Source organism: Peromyscus eremicus, chromosome 10 (genome assembly GCF_949786415.1).
Source record: "Peromyscus eremicus chromosome 10, PerEre_H2_v1, whole genome shotgun sequence".
Taxonomy (NCBI): Eukaryota; Metazoa; Chordata; class Mammalia; order Rodentia; family Cricetidae; genus Peromyscus; species Peromyscus eremicus.
This window is the reverse complement of record NC_081426.1, coordinates 59,740,377-59,762,509: the sequence shown is the minus strand read 5'-3', so window position 1 is coordinate 59,762,509 and position 22,133 is coordinate 59,740,377. Positions and strand designations below refer to the sequence as shown.

The 22,133-nt window shown below is 39.4% G+C and overlaps 1 protein-coding gene across 3 annotated transcripts; it reads right to left on the bottom strand.

Annotated features, from left to right (window-relative positions):
• Positions 1-751: 751 nt before the first annotated feature.
• Tmem33 (transmembrane protein 33) lies at positions 752-21,218 on the bottom strand. Of its 3 annotated transcripts, none has more exons than XM_059275939.1 (9): positions 21,084-21,218; positions 20,809-20,879; positions 17,962-18,056; positions 17,365-17,552; positions 13,982-14,049; positions 12,936-13,069; positions 4,683-4,766; positions 2,731-2,906; positions 752-1,973 (listed from the first exon to the last, which is right to left on the bottom strand). In XM_059275939.1, the coding sequence occupies exons 2-8, from the start codon at positions 20,851-20,853 to the stop codon at positions 2,777-2,779; spliced, it is 744 nt and encodes a 247-aa protein (XP_059131922.1). In that variant the 5' UTR covers positions 20,854-20,879; positions 21,084-21,218; the 3' UTR covers positions 752-1,973; positions 2,731-2,776. The 3 variants fall into 3 exon arrangements, with proteins under 3 accessions (XP_059131922.1, XP_059131923.1, XP_059131921.1); XM_059275940.1 differs by having other exon boundaries at positions 2,786-2,906; XM_059275938.1 differs by lacking the exon at positions 752-1,973 and having other exon boundaries at positions 1,980-2,906.
• Between the last annotated feature and the right edge of the window lie 915 nt (positions 21,219-22,133).

Sequence of the window (22,133 nt, the reverse complement as noted above, 5' to 3'; positions counted from 1 at the left end):
TTTACCTTAGGGAAATTTTATTTCAAGGAAATTTAAATACAAGTTGCGCTTAAGAAATTGCTCTGTGGCTTAATATTAAAATATAGCCAACTTGCTAGGCATGCCTTTAACCCCAGGACTCAGGAGGCAGAGACAGGCAGATCTCTGGGAGTTCAAGGCCAGTCTGGTCTGAGTTCTGGGACAGCCAGGACTACTCAAAGACATCCCATCTCGAGAACAAACCAAATAAACAACAACAACAAAAAAAATCCATTCAACTCAATGAGAGATGAAGTACACAAAGGAATACAGAATGCTTGCTAGAGAACAACAGGTTTTGTATGAAGCTTCCATCTGTCCAGTGGGGTTTAGCAAACAACAGCACTGTTCCAGTTCCTAAAGGACTAGATATTCTGGATGATAAACCAACTTCCTTTAAACTGTTTAGTTATGCAGTAAGTGTTACGTTTCCCCTGCTCATCCACTTTATGCACTATTACATTTCCTGTATTTTGATAGGTGTACATGGAAACACTAATTTCAGACTCAAGATCAGCTAACTGTACACATTCACACACAATGTGATATTTCTAACTACAATTTCATGCAAACTAGTAATCATCTAGTTTGTAAACATCTAGTAATGTTCAAATTATAAAATTTGCCTTTTCATGGGTTTGAGAATATTATTTATATTCTGCACCTTCCTTTAAGGAACAAATCTATATTTCCATTCAAGCACGGGTGTATCAGAAATAATGTAATTCCGCAGTATCATTAAAAAGACTTAATTTATATCATTAAACATTGGAAATTACATTGTTAAAGCCAGCATGAATTAGCTCCTCTAAGGAAATATTTTGACCAATATTATAAAGATCTAAAACTCACTTATACACCTTGAAACATAAAAGGCAATCCAGGTACAAATACAGCACACACATACAACAGATAGAAAAATTGGTGAAATTCAAATAAATTTTGTACTTTAGTTAATCCAAGGTTATTATCTTACTTTGCATAAATGTCTTACTAATTAAAAGATGCTAATATAAAAATAGACAAGTAAGAGGTACATGGGAACTCTCTGTACTATTCTGAACCTCTTATAAATCTAAAATGTTCCAAGATTGAAAAAAAAAAAAAGAAAAAAATTCAAAATAAATATTCCTTTAGCTGCCAGAACTCGATGTCACTCAAGATAATATTTTAAAACATCTTAGAAATCAGCATGTTTACATAACGTTACAGTCACTTTATTGCTCTACAAAGTTGTATTTTGAAAACCATCAGATTACATATATAGTGATAAGGAGGCTAGGCACATACATTAAAAAAAAATCAACAGGATATTATCAAGTTGCTTCTCCAACTTGGCAGATAAATATTATAAAAATGTAAAAGTAGCTGGTTAAAGCTAAGCTGTCATGTAGTATTTTCTGGAAGTCTACCCCAAGACTATCACCTTTCTATAGATTAGGAGCTTAAACAAAAAGAAAACTTATGTTACAAGCTACTAATGAACATATTGAGAAATCCAAATTACATGCAGATAGGAGAACTGGGCACAAAAAAAGACCACATTACATTACTCTATACTAAAATTGTGCATTGTTTTAAGTATTTCCAATCATGCAACAGTAATAAGGATCAAAATGACTTTTATAAAGGAATTGATGGAAACTCAATTAAAAGACTTGAACATATTATCCAGCCCCAATCACAGATGCATTATACATCCAATCCCCCCAACCTCATGTATGCATTACCAGGCTGAAACATCCATTATCCCCCTCAACTATTCCCCATTAATTACCTTACCTATAAACCTTTCCATTTAACCTTTTGAATCATATTTGCTGGATAAACATGTAATCTACAGAATAGTCTTCATTATTTCAGAACATACAAAGTGTAATCACATGCTCAATCTTCAATCACATCCTTTCAAAGGCATCAGAACTGCTGCTGCAAATTTCTAGGACCTTTCAAGCCTAAGAAACCAAGAAAACTGGAGTCAGGAAACTGAACTAGATGTTTCTACACACTACAGCAACACTGATACCTATCTGGGGACATGTTCAAAGTTACTCAGTAGGTTTCTCCAAGGAACGCTGTGTCACTACCACCTTCTAGAGTACATGGTTATAGGACCCCAAAGAGCTAATGCAAAACAGGCTTACTGCCAAGCCGTTGTCAAACATTATCAAAGCCACAGATGGACTGATGGGAATGAAAGCTTAGCAGGGCATAAAATAAATACAGAATTTCCCTTGTAATGGTGCAGACTAAACACATCTGTCCTAGCAAAGCAGCACAAGCTGAATGTGAAATGAAACTGCAGGGGAATGTGCTTCTGTGAAAATCTCAACCAAAATTAATGAATGGAAAAAATACTGTCTCAAAATTTACTGAATTCATCTATTACCATAATGAACTCATTCCAGACATAACTTGGGTTAATGGTTGGGGTGAATAAATTTCAGAATTCTTTTTAAAAGAAATAAATGTATTTCATGATGTAGGCATAGCAGCATCTAAAACAATTTAGTAACATTTATCACTAAATACAAATTTACATAACCACAAACAATAATGCACAGTAAAATTTTCTCAGAAACTGTTAAAGGCTTGATTTAACATGCCAGGAAAATGATTATTTTTGCACTGAGATGCATTTACGTAAATCATGTAAACTAAACTGAGGTCGGTGTTAGACCTGTCTGTCATTTAGACCCATATCTGAATTACCAGCTACTAATGCTATCTTCTACACACAGCTTAACTAGAGGTTAGACTACGCAACTGTTGGTGCCAGTCTGCTAATGAAGGCAATGCTCTGGAGACACAGTCTTCTCACAAACAGTGGGCAGGAGGGCTTCATTATAATGTGCTCCACAACAATCCTCAGTTCATTAAACAAGTTCCTGGAAGATAAAATAGTGGTGTTCAGAAACACAACAATAAGGCAATGAAGACAAATAATGCTGAGAAAAAAGCTGACCAAAAAGAATTTAAAGAAGTAGCTGGGTGTGGTGGTGCACACCTTTAATCCCAGCACTTGCAAGGCAGAGGCAGGCAGATCTCTGAGTTCAAGGCCAGCCTGGTCTACATAGTAAGTTCCAGAACAGCCAGAGCTACACAGTGAAACCCTGTGTTGAAAAACAACAAAAATTTAAGTCAAAGATGAACTTAGAAAACACTGTAGGGAATATACAAAAGGAGAACCCATGCATAGCTATCTAGCCCTCAGGTACAAGTGCAGGAGGTGGGGAGCCTAGGATTTCAAGGCCAGCCAGGGTAGCAGGAGGATTCCCATCTCATCACAGACAACATTCTCAAAATCCAGTGTCTTTTTGAGAAGAGAAGTAAGAAAAAGCACTTTCAAAAACAATGGTTATATCTAAAAGGGATTATCTATATATTTTTTTAAGATTTATTTATTATGTATACAGTATTCTGTCTGCATGTATGCCTGCAGGCCAGAAGAGGGCACCAGGATCTCGTTATAGATAGTTGTGAGCCACCATGTGGGTGCTGGGAATTGAACTCAGGACCTTTGGAAGAGCAGCCAGTGCTCTTAACCTCTGAGCCATCTCTCCAGCACTACATTTTTTTCTTTACTACTCAGTTTTCGCATTTTACAGACAAATTCAATTCATCCTTAAAAAGACCCAAAAAATTACGTAACGTGCAATCCACACACCATTTCTTTATTTTGTTTTTTTATTTTTGTTTTTTCAAAATAGGGTTTGTCTGTAGACCTGGCTGTCCTGGAACTCATGCTGTAGACTAGGCTGGCCTCGAACCCACAGAGATCCACCTGCCTCTACCGCCCAAGTGCTGGGAATGAAGGCATGTGCCACCATACCAGGCCACACACTGTTTCTTTAAATAAACAAATGTTCTCTCAGAAATTTTCTGGACATTAGGGAGTTTCAGTGCTATAATGAAGTTAACGGAGACAACATTGAACATATTCCTCAGCTGCCTTAGACTCCAGAGCACTGGGTTTACAGATGTGTACCCCTCCCCTAGCTATGAGCTTTTTAGACCCCGTGTAACAGAAGTATAGGAAGCTACGGTGCACATAAGGAGAGACTGCTATATATTGATCTGTGACTACTTTAACTATGGTCTTTGTTTCAATTAAGAAAGTCACATATTTCCTAAGCATTAGAACCTTAAAAGATGATAAAAAAAAACAACAACTGTAGCTTCAATTTCTAAAAAGAAATGTAAGGTCCCCATCCTTGAATGGCTTAACCTCCAGTGTTTTTACTTACGCTGCTACAAAAGTGTTATGCACTCAGCAGCACTATACTTCAGGTTTCAATCTTTTCTAAGGCTAGCAGTAACAAGGGCCAGCAGCACTATACTTCAGGTTTCAATCTTTTCTAAGGCTAGCAGTAACAAGGGCCATTCCATGGAGTACTGTGCTGCTAAGCTGTTTGCTGGGGCAGGTGTACTCAGTGTATTTTCCACATAAGAGCGAATTTATCAGGATGGGACCCTGTAAATGAAGAATCAATTTATACAACTACGTCTTCACTAACCCCAGCTAGTTTTAAAGCCAACAACTTAAATTTCAAAGATATTTCTTTCTTCTAAGTTCTAAACTATTAAGAAATTTCCCAGGGTTATAAATACCACATCTGGACAGTATATTAAACAAAAGAGATTTAAGCTAGTCACAAGCTTACCGACAATATGGATTTCTTCTAGAGGAATAACGAAGAGTGAGAAATCTATAGTATATAAAAGGCTGCAGCAAACTTCCTTGGCCACTGAAATAAACAAATACAAGGGTGATGAGTACATATTACAATTCATATATATATTCAAAAATTACAAGCAATTTAAAAGGAGAATATGTGTGTCTTCACCATATGGTCAGTAACAATTACCTGATCTAGGCACAAATTACTCTTAAAAAAAAAATAGAAGACTGGAAAAGAGCAAAATGCTATTACTTAAGTTTTTATAAATATATCCATATATTAAATTTTTTTTTTTTTTTTTTGGTTTTTCGAGACAGGGTTTCTCTGTGTAGCTTTGCGCCTTTCCTGGAACTCACTTGGTAGCCCAGGCTGGCCTCGAACTCATTAAAATTTTAAATACTAAAACTCAGAAAATATTATCTCTATAATTAGCAGAGAACTGATTTTAAAAAAAAGCAAGGTTTTTGTTGGTATTTTTAAAAACTATTTGTGTGTGTGTTGTTATATGTGGGCATGTGTGTGTAAAGGTCAGAGGGCAAAGTCAGATTTCTCCTTCTACCTTTCCTTGGGTTCCAGGGATCAAACCAAGGGATCAACCTGAGAGCCAGGCTTGGAAGACAAGGGTCTGTACCTGCCCAATCATCTTGTGGGCTCAATGTTTTGTTTTTTTGAAACAGAGTCTCAATATGTAACCCAGGCTGTCCTAGAACTCCCCAGCCTCCTATCACAGCATTCTGGGAGCTAAGACTACATGTGTATACCACCATGCCCACCTGAAATTAAGTTTTAAATCTTAATAAACATCCAAGTTAAGAATGGCTTATTTTATGAGTAAATAAAAACTCAAAACTATACCAACTAAATAATATACTGACAGAGCCTATAGTAATTAGTGTTCTTGACTAAAAAACCATAATTCTAATACCTCAAGAGGCAAGTATGTGTGTGTTTTATGAAACTCTTAAGTCCAGAATTATTTCCTACAAACTACCTGGATTAAGACACTCAAATAGCCAGGCAGTGGTGGCGCATGCCTTTAATCCCACCAAGCGGGAGGTAGAGGCAGACAGATCTCTGTGAGTTCGGGGCCAGCCTGGGCTACAGAGTGAGTTCTAGGAAAGGCGCCAAAGCTACACAGAGAAACCCTGTCTCAAAAAACCAAAAAAGACACTCAAATAACTAAAAACAAAACAGGAATGGAGCTGTGGACATGGCTCAGTGCTAGATAGAGCATGTACCAGGCACGCACAAGACTCTGGATACAAAGGAGGGTGGGGGGATGAACTAGGTATACACTGCAAGTTCAGGTAGACACAGTGAAGCAGCAGGGTTAGTAAATCATATTTAGTCATTTAAAAATCTTGGCCATGAAAAATATAATGGACAGACATAGTGGAGCACACTTGTAATCCCAGCCCTTGAAAGATGGAGGGAGATGGTCATTTTTAAACATATAGTGAGTTTGAGCCAGCTTGCCTATAAGGGACTCAGTCCTAAAAAACCAAAAGGAAAAAAATAAAGAAAAATCCACAGAATAACTTTGAAAAAAAGCAGAATGTGAGCCAGAGAGATGGTTCAGCAGGTAAGGTGCTGGATGCCAAGCATGATGACCTGAGACAGAACCCTGGAACCCACATGACGGAAGGAGAGAACTGACACCCAGAAGTTGTCCTATGACCTATACATGTGTTCACATACATACAAAGACATAATAAATGCATTAAAAATTCTTCTTAAAGACAGGTTTAATGGCTTTAAAGCATGCCTTTAATATCAGCACTTGGGAAGCTGAGGCAGGAGAATCTCTGTGAGTTCCAAGACAGCCACAGCTACATAATGAGATCCTGATGTAGAAAACAAAAACAACAAAATCTTTTTTTAAAAAGAGCTTAGTATTTTTAACCCTTTCTTCTAATTTGCACAATACTTTCAAAATAAAAATAATTTACATGATTATAAACTTATTACTTAACGTTACATTTTGCCCAACAAATAATATAACAAAATTTTAACAATCTAAACAAATATTTAGGTGCTGGAGAGATGGCTCAGAGGTTAAGAGCACTGACTGCTCTTCCAGAGGTCCTGAGTTCAATTCCCAGCAACCACATGGTGGCTCACAACCATCTGTAATGAGATCTGGTGCCCTCTTCTGACCTGCAGTCATACATGCTGTATACATAATAAATAGATAAATCTTTAAAAAAAAAAATATTTAACAGTGAAAATATAGAAAACGTTCACTGAAAACCCAGTTTCCCACTATCCAAGTTAGCCCATGATGAAATTCACAAAACACTCCCCTTAATCTATCCTTCTAGGAACGTGCACACAAGTGTAGAACAAAATGACTAACACTAACACAGTGCTCATCATGTAATAGCTCACTATTTACTAGCTCTAGAGTGTAACACTACTATGAATGTGAGACAAAACAGCATGTACCTGTCCTTGCACATACCCAAAAAATATAAATGAGGAACACCATATTTGTTGTTAACCAACTTTAATTTCTATTAACATGTAATATGAATATAACATGCAAACTATCCAGCTCCTTTTACAACTTCAAGCATTCTATCTTATGTTCTTCCTATGACTACCAAGCCCCTTCGTTTGAATGCTTAGGGTGGCTCTAGGATACAATAAGAAAGAAAGCTATAGCTGAGGGTGTAGCTTGGCAGTTTCTGCTTACCATGCAAAACTGCCTGTAAGCACCTGAGGATTTTGTTTTGAGGACTAAACCCCCTCAAAACAAACAAAAACCACAACAGGGTGCTTATGTCTCAGCATCCTCGAACTCAAAAAGTAGAAGTGGGAGGACTGCCTCAAGATGAGCCCGGGCTACAAAGCAAGGCCTTGTCTCAAAAATCTAAAACACGGAGGGGAGGGAGGAAAGCAGGGAAGCAGAAAGGAGGGAGAAGGGAAGAGAGAACTGAAGAAAATGTAAGAAAAGAAGCAGAGAAGTAAACAAACTTCTAATGACCATCCGTCTTTGCACATCTGTGCATGCATATGTAAGATAAAGTCAAGAATGTAGGTTTATCATTCAGTACAGAGCTCTAAGTAATACAGCCTCTACTAATCAGATAGTGCATCTGCCATGAAGGAAGCATAGAAAGACTAGTGAGAGCACGATTATTTTAATTTTATAGTTTGGGTTATATTTAAGTTACACACTTAAAGTATTAAGTATTCTATATACAATATACTATTGCACATGGAAGGTTGAGGACATAGCTCAGTGGTAGAACACTTGCCTAGCATGTGTCGAAGCTGTGGGCTTGATCCCTAAAGACAAAATAAATAAACTTCATAAAATGATTTTAATTCATTAAAGTAATTAAAATTATATGAAAAACATTAAATACAAAACCAGAAAAATCTCCCTTGTTTATGCATAAAAAAAATATTAAAACGTGTTACTCAAAGCAGCTTACAGATTCATCCATCAGAAGAACAATTATGAAAATAAGAAAAAAAAGTAGCCAGCACTGATGAGGATGTAGAAAAAAAAGTATGCATGAGTGGTGGCAATGTAAAGTAGTACAAACAATATGGAAAACGGGAATGAACAAATAATGTAACCACCTCATGAATCAACTATTCCTATTCTAAGCAAGTATCCAAAGGAAATGAGATCAATATTATCAATGTGATCTATGCACTCCATGTTTACTTCATCGCTACTCACAACAGCCAAAATATGGAATCAACTGGAAGTATCTACCAGCAGAGGAATGCATAAAGACATGTGCTATATTCCCAAGTATACACACACGGTTGAAAGCTAACCAGTCTTAAAAGGACGAGACACTATCATTTACAGTGGGAAGATAATGGACGGAACTGGAAATGACAAGCATGGGGCTGGAGGAAGGACTCAACAGTTGGAAGCAGTTGCTACTCTTGTACAACAGGCAGGTCTGGCTTCTAAAGCCACACAGCAGCTCACCACTATCCCTAAGTCCAGTTCCAGGGCCTCTCCTGGCCTCTGTGGGCACCGGGCATGCACACAGTACACATGCATGCAGGCTGAACAATCACACACATAAAAGTACATAAACCTGAGATAGAAAAATTAAACACTCACTCAAATGCAGTTGCTAGCAAAGCTGTTTCAAGGAAGAGTAAAACAGTAATCAGCAGAAGCTAGGAGGAAGAGGAACACAGACAAGCTGAGTGTCGAGCTGCACAGACTAGGGAGATGACTCGGTAGCTAAAGTGCCTGCTGCACATGCATGAGAACAGGAGTTCACAGGCCAGGGGCTTGCTAATTAGCCAGAGCAGGCAAAGGGTGAACTCCCAGTTCAGTGAGAGTCTGGAGAGAGATAATGGAAGACAACTAATGTCAACCTCTGGTATCTACACACACACACACACACACACACACACACACACACGTTCATTAAAGAAATAAATTCTAGTGAAAAAATTACCTTTAAATGTATTTCTGGCCGGGCGGTGGTGGCGCACGCCTTTAATCCCAGCACTTGGGAGGCAGAGCCAGGCGGATCTCTGTGAGTTCGAGGCCAGCCTGGGCTACCAAGTGAGTTCCAGGAAAGGCACAAAGCTACACAGAGAAACCTTGTCTCGAAAAACCAAAAAAAAAAAAAAAAAAAAAAAAGAAAAAGAAAAAAAAAAGAAAAAAAAATGTATTTCTGATAAACTCTACTCTTGAAAATTAAGATAACTTTGTCCACAGTGTTAAATAAATGTCTTAATGAGCTCAATTGAGTTAAGCATCAATAAAGTAAAAACCTACTATAATTCTAAAATTAGGTTTCATGTTAGTATGCTAAACTTTAGGGTGTAAGCTTTAGAGCTGAATAATTTACAAACACAGCTGCATCAAATCCTATAATCAACGTTTAGGAAATGGATTTTCACTATTTATCTATTTCAATTACTACTTTGTTTCAGCGCTAGAGGTTAAACACAAAGCCTTACATATGCTAGGCAATATTTCCTTTTAAATGAGAAAAATTCAAGGCCCAGAAACAAGTTAAAAGTCTTATCAACTGCAGTCCAGGTCCAGAAAACCTATTTAACACATTTTCATAGCTAGGTATGGTGGTGCACACCTTTGATCCCAGTAGGGAGGAAGTGGCAGGTAGATCTCTGTGAGTGCAAGGACAGCCCGGTCTACAGAGTGAGTTCCAGGATGCCAGGGCTACACAGAGAAATCCTGTCTGGAAAAACCAAAACAAGAAAAAAGAAAAAGAAACTCAGGAGGAGGAGGATGCAGGACTGGAAATCCAAGGCCAGCCTAGGCAATTTAGCGAGACCTTGTTTCAAAATAAGGGGAAAAAAAAGTAAAATTGGACTGAGGGTAGTACAGTTCAATAGCACAGTGCTTACTAAGAAGTGCCAGGACCTGAGTTCAATCCTTAATACAGGAAAGAAAAAACTAAAAATAAAACCAACTGTCAGGCATATAAAAACTTCATTGATCAGTCAACAAAGACTAAAAAGTATAAAGTTTTATACTCAGTAACAATAACTTGTACAAATGAATAAAATTATGAAAAACAAGTATATAAACTTTTTTCCTAGACAAGAGTCTTACTATGCAGCCTAAACTGGCCTAGAACTTAAAATCTCTTGCGTTAGCTTTCCCAATGCTGGGATTACAGGCCAGGGCCTGGACAAACACATAGACTTTTTAAAGAACATTTTGACATGGTCTAGTAAACACAAAGTGCACTTAAACACAAAAAATTAATTCTGATATCTATGTTAAAGAAACCATTGTTGGTATACAAATATAAGCAAATTAAGAAAGGTGTCTACTGCATCAGTATTTGGAAAACTAAAAATGTAAAACACCAGGGTAATAAAATGGAACATACTAATTCAACAGAACAATGAATAACCATTAAAAGAAACAAACGGGAGCTGGAGAGATGGCTCAGTGGTTAAGAACACTAGTTGCTCTTCCAGAGGTCCTGAGTTCAATTCCTAGCACCCACATGGTGGCTCACAACCATCTATAATAGGATCTGATGCCCTCTTCTGGTATGCAAGTATATATGTACAACACTCATACATAAACTATAAATAAAATTTAAAAAAAAAAAGAAACAAACATTAACTCTAAAAATTCATGCATTATGGCAACTATGGCAACTCCGTAAATATAATAAGCAAATAAAGCTACACCCACAAACTATACTTTCTACAGATAGGTTTCTCTCTTTCACTCACTCACTCACATTTTTTTTTTTTTTCAACACAGGGTTTCTCTGTGTAGCCCTGGCTATCCTGGAATTCACTCAGCAGACCAGGCTGGCCTCGAACTCACAAAGATCCACCTGCCTCTGTCTCTCAAGTGCTGGGATTTAAGGCAGGCACCACCTCGACCAGCTATGTATTTTCTTTTTTTTTTTTTTTTTTTTTTTTTTGGGTTTTTCGAGACAGGGTTTCTCTGTGTAGCTTTGCGCCTTTCCTGGAACTCACTTGGTAGCCCAGGCTGGCCTCGAACTCACAGAGATCCACCTGGCTCTGCCTCCCGAGTGCTGGGATTAAAGGCGTGCGCCACCACCGCCCAGCGCTATGTATTTTCTAAATGGATTACAAACGCACACATATTAAACTGCTTTCTCTGGAACAGAGAACACAGAACCACAACTAGAATTCATCATAAACTGCTCTTTTAGAAGGGAAGTGTGTCCAACCTGAAGCCTGTGAGGCCATATGAGGCACAACACAGCTAAAAATCCAGTCCAACATAAAATAGTAACCTTATTTAAAATATTGTGGAAGGTTTTTTCCTTTGCTCGATCACGAACTTCACTGATGACAACACAGCCCAGAGAAGCCAATAGATTACATACCCCTATTAGCTTATCTATAAAACTAAAATTTAAAAGCAAGCTTCCAGGTAGATATGTACATGATTAAAATCAAATGCAAAATTACCAATGCAGAGACTAACACTGCTGTGATAGTCTACCTCTCAAAAGAAGTTTTCTCTATTATTTCCAGATTACCAACAAAATATGGAAACAACTGTAGGCAATTGTTACAATAAGCCTATACTCTGAAAATGTCTCCTTATACCACCTCAAAAAAGGCAAGAATGAGCTGAATCAGACTTCAAAACGGTGCTGGCTAGTTTTATGTCAGCTGACATACACTATAGTAATCTGAGAGCAGGGAACTGTAGTTGAGAAAATGCCTCCAAAGATCGAGCTGCAGGCAAGCCTGTAGGGTATTTTTTTAATTAGTGATCAATTCGGGAAGTTCACTGTGGGTGGAGCCACCCTGGACTGGTGGTCCTGGGTTCTATGAGAAAGCAGACTGAGCAAGCCAGAAGGAGCAAGCCAGTAAGTAGCACCCCTCCATGGCCTCTGCATCAGCTCTTGCCTCTAGGTTCCTGCGATGTTGGGAGTTTCTGCCCTGACTTCGTTTGATGATGAACTGGGATATGGACTCATAAGCCAAATGATTCCTTTCCTCCCCAGGTTGCTTTTGTCATGGTGTTTTATCACAGCAATAGTAACCCTCACTAAGACAAAAGACTCTTCTATATGTAGTATTTTTAAAATTAATTTTCAAAAATTAAAAATTAATCTCCAAGGGTTAAATGATGTTTCACGGGTGTAAAGACAAATTTCCTGTCCCAGAGCTATTCATGGATGCTGGGGAAAGAGGAGTCCCTGTCTTCAGTTCTACACTCACTGATGAGCCCACCAGGCTCCAATGAATGGTCCCACACCCTGGTCACACAGATGGCCCTGATTTAACACAGTGGATAACAAAAAAATATACCATAGGAAAAGGACTTGTAAGAAGGAATAGGGATTGAAAAGGATAAAAGGAAAATAAGTGGGTGGGGAGAATAACTACATGCACTACATACACGTATTAAATTGTCAACAAATAAATTTAATTAATAATCAAAAAAGACATCTAAGCGTGGGGAGCTTCTAGGGAAGAAAGATTTCAACAAGAGAAAAGAGAAGGTGAGAGAGGAATGGGGCTGTGAGAAGGTAAAAATGACCATCACTCAATACGCGCATGCATGAAAATGTCAAAGAAAAAGCATTTCCAAAGCCTGTTAAAGCATTTGTGCCTGGTTTTCCCATGGTGTGGATGCTTCTACCAGAGCATCTGGAATGCTCTACCTGAGGGTACAGGCTGCACTTGCTCTGATTCAAGCAGGATGCAATCTGAGTGACTATCCTTCTGTTCACTTGTCAATCTTCAAAACAAGCATGTCTGAATTCTTACCTAAAGAGCATAAAAACTGTAGCAGGCATCAAGAATATTTCATTGCAAGCAATGAACTTCAGGATATTTTGTTGGTTAGCACTTAATTTATCCAAGACAGATCTCAGCAGAGGTAAACTATTTGAACCCTTTGCCTAAAACAAAAGGAAACAAGTATTAGAAGTAACACGGCACCTTTAATAACTCACTAATCACCCTGACACCAAAATATGTGGGAGCTCAGGACGTCTCTTTAGAATGGCACCACGTACCTCCCAAGTGCTGGGATTAAAGGTGTGTGCCATCACAGCAAGGAGAGGCAGGTAGATCTCTGTGAATTCAAGGCCTGCTTGGCTTACATGGAGACTTTCTCAAAAAAATAAAGTAAAACAAAACACCTTCCCCCAAAAAAAACATACAAAACAAAAAACCTTACACTGGTATTTTAATTCAAATTTAAGTGTAAATACAGCATGTCTGCTTGATTTGATTGCTGAACATCCCAGACCAGAAAAAAAAAAAAGTTGAGGAAATCAGCTCTTAATGTCACTATACAACCACTCAGTATGGTTATACTCAGGCAGTAAGTCAGTGACAGACAGAAGATCTCTGCCAGCTCATCAAACTTAGAGTAATAGGATTTTGGTTTGGTTTTCGAGACAGGGTTTCTCTGTGCAACAGCTCTGGCTGTCCCGGAACTCGCTCTATAGACCAGGCTAGCCTTGAATTCAGAGATCTAGCTATATCTGCCTCCTGAGTGCTGGGATTAAAGGGATTAAAGGCATGTGCCACCAGCACTCGCAAGTTACACGTTTTTAAATGAAGATGTGTATTTCAAACTTCAGGGAACTGGAAGACAATTTTAAGAACAATCCTTTCTACAAAAGCATCTACAAAAGACCAAAAGATGCTGTTTTATAACACTTTAACAACATAATCTTTAAATTTAAAAATTTCAAATCACTAAAAAAATTTCTAACAAGTTTATGGGGAAAAAAGGTCTGAAACTTCAAGTCAAACTAACTATGGACAATGTAAAAGACAAAGAAACAAACAATTTTACTTACATCAAGGACCTTCTTAGTGTATGTGGCAGCATGAAGCAAAGAAAATAACAAGACTGGGAAAATACTCACTGGAGAAGCAATTAAGGAAAGCTGTGAAGTCACTGAGTATGGTAAGGCCATGCACATGGCTATGCGCAAAGCAGAGCTAAGCAACACCTGACAGGGAGTTTGGTGGGATGGCTTTTCTTTCATAGCCAGACTTTGAATCAAATGAAGTTCTACCTCATAGGAAGAAGTAAACTTCCTCACTTCCTAAATCTTACCATCCATCTGGGAAGTCAAAAACATTCCTAATAAAGCACCACAAATATCTGCTACGCAAAGCTAAAATGTAAGCCACCCAAATGATTGAATATAGTTTTCACCCCACATTGGCCATTTTGTTTCTTTAGGATTTATTTATTATTTTTAGTTATGTGTTTGTACCTTGACGAGTTAATGTTCACCACACACACACACACACACACACACACACACACACACACACACACACACACGCAAGTACCCTTGGAGGTCAGTGGGACTGGATCCTTTGGAACTGTAATTACAGGCAGTTGTGTGTTGCCTGATGTGGGGCTGGGAACCAAACCTAGATCCTCTGCAAGGATGAGCGCTAAGAGCCATCTCTCCAGCACACTAATTTGGTCTTAAACACAGAAAATCTTCTACAGTGCCTTTACAAGAGTCTACACTGTAGACAAAGGTGTCAAAGCAATGTCCTTAAATTTCATTACTTTGAGGAAATATACCTGAATGCTTTTTTTTAACATTTTGAATTTGTAAAAATTCATATTGAATTTGTAAAAAAGACTATAAATTTCAGCTTACATAAAATCTACCACAGGTCTTATTGGCTTTAAATTTTCATATTAAGTTCAATATTTACCTACCTTACACTGTAGGTAAATACACAATTTTCATCCAATTTTTCTTTTTTCTTTTTCAAAATAGGGTTTCTCTATGTAGCCCTGGCTGTCCTGGAACTCACTCTGTAGACCTGGCTGGCTTTGAACTCACAGAGATCTGCCTGCCTCTGCCTCCCTGGGATTGAAGGGTGCACCATTACCACCCAGCTCAATTTTTCAAAAGAAAAAAAATAGAAATGGATCCACTCCAATTTTTGCCAGGTTAATAATAAAAAAACTTGTTAAGTATTTACATGACTGACTGACTATCAATGATGAACGGCATAAACACTAGCCTTAAAATGTTATCGACAGTAACATCAGCACTAGAAATGAATCACTATTTTTCTGTACTAGGTAAAGGTATGGCCTAGCTGGAAATGCTAACTGCTAATAATTTGCGTATCAAATTCGTTATCACCTTGACTCACTCACTCCAGTCAGTGAGCAGCTATGCCCCACACATTAGAAGAATCTAAACAGAAACACGCATCCTCCTCTGCAGCCTAAGCTGGCCTCGAACTCTCACTCCTCCTTGCCGCAGCTTCCCAGGTGCTGGGATTCCAGGTACACATGTCTGGCTCCAATTGAAGACTTTTTTTTTTTTTAAGATTTATTTATTATGTATACAGTGTTCTGTCTACATGTGTGCCTGCACACCAGAAGAGGGCATCGGATCTCATTACAGATGGTTGTGAGCCACCATGTGGGTGCTGGGAATTGAACCCAGGTCCTCTGGAAGAGCAGTCAGTGCTCTTAACCTTTGAGCCATCTCTCCAGCCCGAAGACTTTTTTAATGAATCAGACTCCTTTAAAACTTGAAACTTAGAAACTTCGAAACTCTGCTAAAGCTTAAAAAAAATCAACTTAAACTGTGACACCCCCAGACTTGGAGTCTGATTCAGTAACAGAGGCAGTGCCAAAGTATAACCTTCAATAGGAGTCAAGATATCTGGGCTCCAGTCTTGGTTTTCACAAACCTCATTCTTCTAGGCCAAAGTTCATCCTCTGTCAAATGACCACACAGACACCACGGAGCCTTGAATTGAGTATTTATCTCCTCTAATTGTCTTCAGTTCACAAATCCTTAAGAGATTCATCTTAGTTTTTAATGTCAGTTTATTTTCCAACTTTTGGTTTGGAGACAGGGTCTCACAGAAGCCCAGGCTAGCCTTGACTTCCTACCCTCACTTTCCAAGTGATGAGATTACAGGTGTGTGATTACATGCCTGGTTCAATGTCACTTTTAAATTATTTAGAAAGATAAGGAGTGAAAAGTCTACTATTTTATTAAGTGCCAGTCACTGACAGATTAAGGACAACATATCACATTAAGAATAAAGGAATCCCTGCACTTGGGAGGCAGATCTCTGTGAGCTCAAGGCCAGCTTGGTCAACAAAGCATAGTTCCAGGACAGCCAGGGCTACTACACAGAGAAACTTTGTCTCAAAAAACAAAACAAACAAACAAAGAGCAAAGGCCCAAATACATTTGTAGTATTCCTTTGGGCCACCTTTGCATATACCCCAATTCCCAATTTCTTTAGGCATTAGATTAGCATTTACTATTTATGGTCTTGTCACTGCTCACTACTTCTCTTCCCCAACTCCTAAGAATTAACCTGCTGAGTCAATTTGCTAGCCTGGTTTTGCTCTTTGAGACAAAGTCACACAACGTAATCTTGGCTGACCTGACACTAGCTATGTAAACCAGGCTGGCTTTAAACCTCCTGTGCCTCCTTCCCACTGCTATGATTACAGGCTTACCACACTTGGCTCATGTCCTTACTTTCTATTTTACGTTACAGCAAATTATTTTCACAAGATTAATTTCTTTTGTTCCTAGGTCACTGGTAGCTGGGGTAGCCAAAAACTTTTTTTCAAGTAACAAATTTGTAGGGCTAGAGAGATGGCTGTGGGTTAAGAACACTGGCTGCTTTTACAAAGGACCTAAATTCATTTCCCATTACCCACCCAGTGGCTCACAACTGCCTACAACTTCAGTTGCAGGGGTTTCAACACCCTCTTCTGATCTCCACAGGCATCAAGCACACATGTTGTACATACACACACACAGGCAAAACCCTCATACATGTAAATAATGTGCATGTTTTTGAAAATTTTGCATATTCCCACCAAGATATGGAATTAATTGAAATATGAAATATGAAATAAAGATTTAAATACTAAATTCATGTATAACCTTGTGCTTTGAATGTTAATTGTTAAATATCTGCTAGGCTTACAAGGCAAGAATATTGAGAGACTAAGCTTAAATTCCCAACAGCTCTACAGAGTTTAGATTTCAAATTTTGGGGACAGAAATTTGATATTAATACATCTCCACACAAATGACAGACTAAAAGCCAAACAAGCTTCCTGGAACATCATTACTGTATCCTTCCAACAGAAAAACCATCAAGACATCTCCTACATGCTTAGCTGGCAATTTCACTGTCCTGAGTATGAAAAGGATACTTGTAACGGGGTAGGAATTGACGAAAATGAGTGAATACAGCAGGTAGTGACAGCTGTCCTCTAACAAGGCCTGAGCCAGGAACGCTCTGCTTAACTGGAAGTGTGGTAATCTCTGATGCAGCCTCAGAGCGCTGGTGAGAGCATTTGCCAGCAAAGCACGCTGGTAAAAGCTTGCTGCTTCATGCAACCTGAAAATTACCAGAGGAAAAGTTATCATGAGACATCAACAACTACCAGGGCTCTTCCTCCTTTGTGAATTGCATCATAATTGCACAACACCTAAATCATTTCATTGTCAATAGAAAATAAATTACACGAATGTACTCCACATTCTGGGAAACATCACTTCAAACACATACCTAACTGTATAATATAAAGCATTCACTCTGTCAAGTTAAAAAAGGTAAGAACTGCAAAAACCATGACTGTCAATGAGCAGTCAAACCACAATAAAGCATCCCCCAATTGGTATTACTACATCACTGTTGATTTTAATGAGGCTGGTGTTCATTAGTTCTATGCCATTTACATTTTAACAATTCTTAAAGCTAGAAAGCATTTCACACATGCCGACTTCAGAAACATGGTAATACGTACCCAAGAAGAGGCAGGACAAACAAAGCGGAGCAGTACACTGTGAACAAGCGAGAAAGCCACATTGCTGTGTCCAGTTTATTGGTCATCATGAATTGCTAGATTTGAAAAGAAAAATATTATGGTAAACTAAGTCCGATTATGTTAAGGACAATTTATGCACTTTTATTCCTATGAAGGCTATTTTAAGAACCAGCTTATAACATTTGATTTTTAGATTATTAAGTGGAAACTCATGGTACTCAACTGCTTCTTCACATATATGCTATGGAAGGTATAAGAAGTACTTTCAGAAAAAAATCAGGACAGTAATTCAACTATACAAAATTTTCTGTGCTATTTCAATATTTACAATAATGGCTCTATCTATTTTAAAACAACATTAAATAAGAACTAATGGCTCTCAAGAGAACTATAATGTCTATTCTTAGAAAAATCACAAACCCAAATAGGCCCCAGAACTGAGTAAGGCATCAAATAATAGGTTTGGATTAAATAAACCATTACAAAGAGAGGTAAAATCATTGCAGGAGTTAGTGCTGAAGTCATCAGTCTGCAGACTATCTGTCATGGACATGCAGAAGGGCCCTCAAAACATGCCTGTCAAGTATGAAATGGTATCTGCTTCTCAGATCATAGGACTCTCTGCATCCACTACAGGCTCCTACACAAGCTTTACCCTATTATCCATGGACCTAGATTAAGCTTATCATGAAAGCAAGAACTTAAAATCTGCTTTATCACTTACATGGACCTCATATCCATTTCTAAAGAGGCTTTTATATTTTTAACTACAATGTTCAAAAATAGTTAATACCAAGATACAAACATATGTGGGTATATAAACAGAAGTCTCATAATACATATCCTCATTATATGTGATGGAATTTTTTTTCTTCTAGTTGGTACTTCTAATAAACTGATTTTAAAACACAATCATGCATCTATCTGATGTTTTTAAATACTACTTTTAAGCAATTTCATTCTGGTTTTTTGCATGTGTAAAAATTTTTTAGGAAAAATACAAGTATATTTAAAATTCAAGGGCATTATTACATGCCTTTTAATTACATACTAGCAACATCAAGAATATAAAACATGCTGCTAGCCTATTCTATTGAGATCTAGTTATTATACTGTGATGCCTCTAAACTTAACTGATTATAGCAGCAGTCAAATGCAAGGCTGATTCTAGCTTACTATGTTCAGTTTCTTTAGAGCAATCTCTTTAAAACCCATTTGATGGGCCATCAAGACAGTCCAGCCCAGGCTGCCAAGACTGACAGCTGGGATTTGAACCCTGAGACCACCATGGAAGCCGAGAACTGACTACCATAGGTTTTCCTCTGATCTCTATACATTCCACCCAACAAAATAAGTATCTGTGTAGGGTTTTCACTCGTCAGTAAGTCACTGAATCATCCTTTTTAGACATCTTTTTTTAAAGATTCATTTTTATTACTTTTAATTATGTGTTATGTGTATGTGAATACATCTGTGTGGTGTATACAGTGACCTATGGAGACCAGAAGATCCCCTGGAACCGGAGTTACAGGGGCTTGTGAGCAGCTGGTAGGTGCTGAGAACTGAACGAGGGTCCTCTGAAAAAGCGGCACTCATTTTTAAACACTGAGCCCATCTTTCCAGTCCCTCATCCAGGTCTTCTTGATGTAGGTACGTTCTATTACACAATACAGCAGCTTAAAAGGCACATGGTGGTTTAAGTTTTTAAGTGTGAACTGCCTGATATACACAGTTCCAACCCCCCCCCAATTATTTTAATGGATCTTTGGATTGAACGCTTGAGGGCAAATTATTCACACAGTCCCAAAGTATTAAGATAGACAACTTTTTAATTATTAAGGGGAAAACTGTATTTTTGCAATGGTGAACCAGTTGAGGTATCACCTTAAACATCACACCTGAATTCCCCAAACAGAGTCAACATAAAATGGTTCTTGTCTTGAGGACACAATCAGTCACGTAACTCCAGTTTCTGGATCACTCTGCAAAACAGGTCTAGACACTGCAACTACCTGTGTCTTCAAAACCCAAAGAGGAACTTCCGTTGATTGAAAGTCTCAAGGTAAGACTGACACATAAAGTGGCTGAACTCTAAGGAGGGGAGGTGCCAATGGACGATGAAGGAAATCCGAACATGAACTACATATTAGGTTACCATCAGCGTTAACCTTCCCAAATGGAGCGAAGAGGCGAACGCTACTTAGCACTTGTTGGTTATCAAGAACGTCAAATGGGTCAGCAAAATAGGTGTGTGTATACGGAGGTGCTGTCAAATGTTTAAAAAAAAAAAACCAAAAACTCAGTTTAAGGACTAAATGACAAGATGTCTCGGAGAGAGCAGTACAACAACACTTTTAGTTACCAGTTTACAAAAGGGTAGTAGTCGTCCCCCTAGTAGACGACCAATTGAAAACACACCGCTCTCTCCTTTTCGGAATTTCTTAAAAAAGGCTTAAAGCAGGTACAAAGGGCACTACCACGCGCCCCACGAGGGGTGCGGGTGGCAGCCTCTGCCTCAGATGGCACCTTCAACCTTGGGACCGGAGACAAGCGGAGACTGAGCTGCGGGAAGACGCAGGGAGGCTGCGGGAAGGCGCAGGGAGGCCCCGTGTCCCCGCAGACAGGCCGACGGCCACCTGCTCCAACGCCGGCCGGCAGTGTCGCTTTGGAAACAAACTTGGAGCTCCTCTCTGGCCCCCCGCCACTCCCTCACCCCAGCCCCGCAGGCAGCGGCTTCTAGAACGCCCCGGCCGCTCTCCCAACACTTCCTGCTCCTTCCTCGCCAACTCCCGCGGACGGAGCCGGGAGACCAGGCCGCTCACTCACCACAGCGCCCGCCCCTTGGGGGCCGTTCGGGGTCGTATCCGCCATGGGAGACACGCAGGGAGCCCGGGACGCTGAGACGGCAGAGAAAAAGAAGAGCAAAAAAAAAAAAATCAGTGCTGGGGCGACGACCCTCCGACCCGCTTCCAGAGCCCGCCGGAACCCCAAGGCCCCGGAGCAACGGGGCCTCCCGGAGCAACGGGGCCTCCCGGAGCAACGGGGCCTCCCGGCCCCGTGCAGCACACGGCCCCGGAACCCCCACGGCCCCCGGGTGCTACCTGTCCCACTCGGTCCAGACCGACACTGTCTTTTTAGAAAGACCCAAGCGAAGGCGGAGCTTCCGAATGAGGCCCTAAAGGGCCGACCAACGCCGCCGGCTCCCGGGGTTGCAAAACCGGAAGTGCCCCTTTCGTTTCCGGGTGAGGGAGGTGGGGACGTTGAGGGTCAGCGGGAGTTGTTTCCAGAGGCATGACGGGAAATGCAGTTTTTCTTCTTGTTTTGGTTCCACCCGCCCTAGTGGCCAATTGGCCTAGAGACAGATCTAAGAAGTGAAACCGGTGAAGCAATTTTCGTCTTATCCAGGACTCGGTCGATTCTCCTTGCCGGGTCCAAACCTCAAAAATCTACTTCCGTATACGGAAGCTTCCGAAATATCTATGATCCTTCCAGACAGGGATTCACTAACCCCTATGATTTAGTTTCTTTCAAGCTCTTTTGTGAAATCTGCTAGGTGACAGGCATTACGCTTGGCATGGAGAATATGAACATAACCTGACAGACAATAGAGTAAATGGAAATCACAGCAAAAACTTGTATAAAATACGGGCATAAGCTGAGTTAATCGGGGGTGGGGGGAGTTTCCTGGAAAAGTTAATTCTGACCCTAAATCTTGAAGGAAAAGGAAAACTTGGTTGAAAGGGAAAGGAGATTCCAAATAACGGAAAAGAGCATGTAAAGTAACAGAATAGTCAGAAGACAGTTTGGTGTGAGCTGAAGGAATGTGAATGGATCTGGGGGATGAAAGATTGGGAGTACGGAGAGGCAGGATGTGCTAACAGAAAAACATCACTAGGGGAGGGAGTGTCAGAAGGGGTTGGAAGGGGAGAAATGATGGAATAATATTTTAATTAAAAATATATTTTTAAAAAGGCATCTGAACTTAACCCCGCAATCTAGAGAGCCACACTACACGTTTAAGCAGAAGTGTGACATCATCAGGCTTAGAAAGGTCATGGGGAGGCCATTGCACACAATTAGGGGGAGACATGAAGAAATCCTGGACTGTGGTGATGGCGTGGGAGAAGAGAAAGAGAATGATGACTTGAATG

Excerpts from the sequence above, each read along its gene's own strand:
- Tmem33 (XM_059275939.1), bottom strand. The coding sequence starts at position 20,853 with ATGGCGGATACGACCCCGAACGGCCCCCAAGGGGCGGGCGCTGTG. Across the intron at positions 17,553-17,961 it reads TTTGTCCTGCCTCTTCTTGG|GTTGCATGAAGCAGCAAGCT; the intron begins GTACGTATTACC and ends GGTAATTTTCAG. Across the intron at positions 13,070-13,981 it reads ACACTAAGAAGGTCCTTGAT|GCAAAGGGTTCAAATAGTTT; the intron begins GTAAGTAAAATT and ends CTTTTGTTTTAG.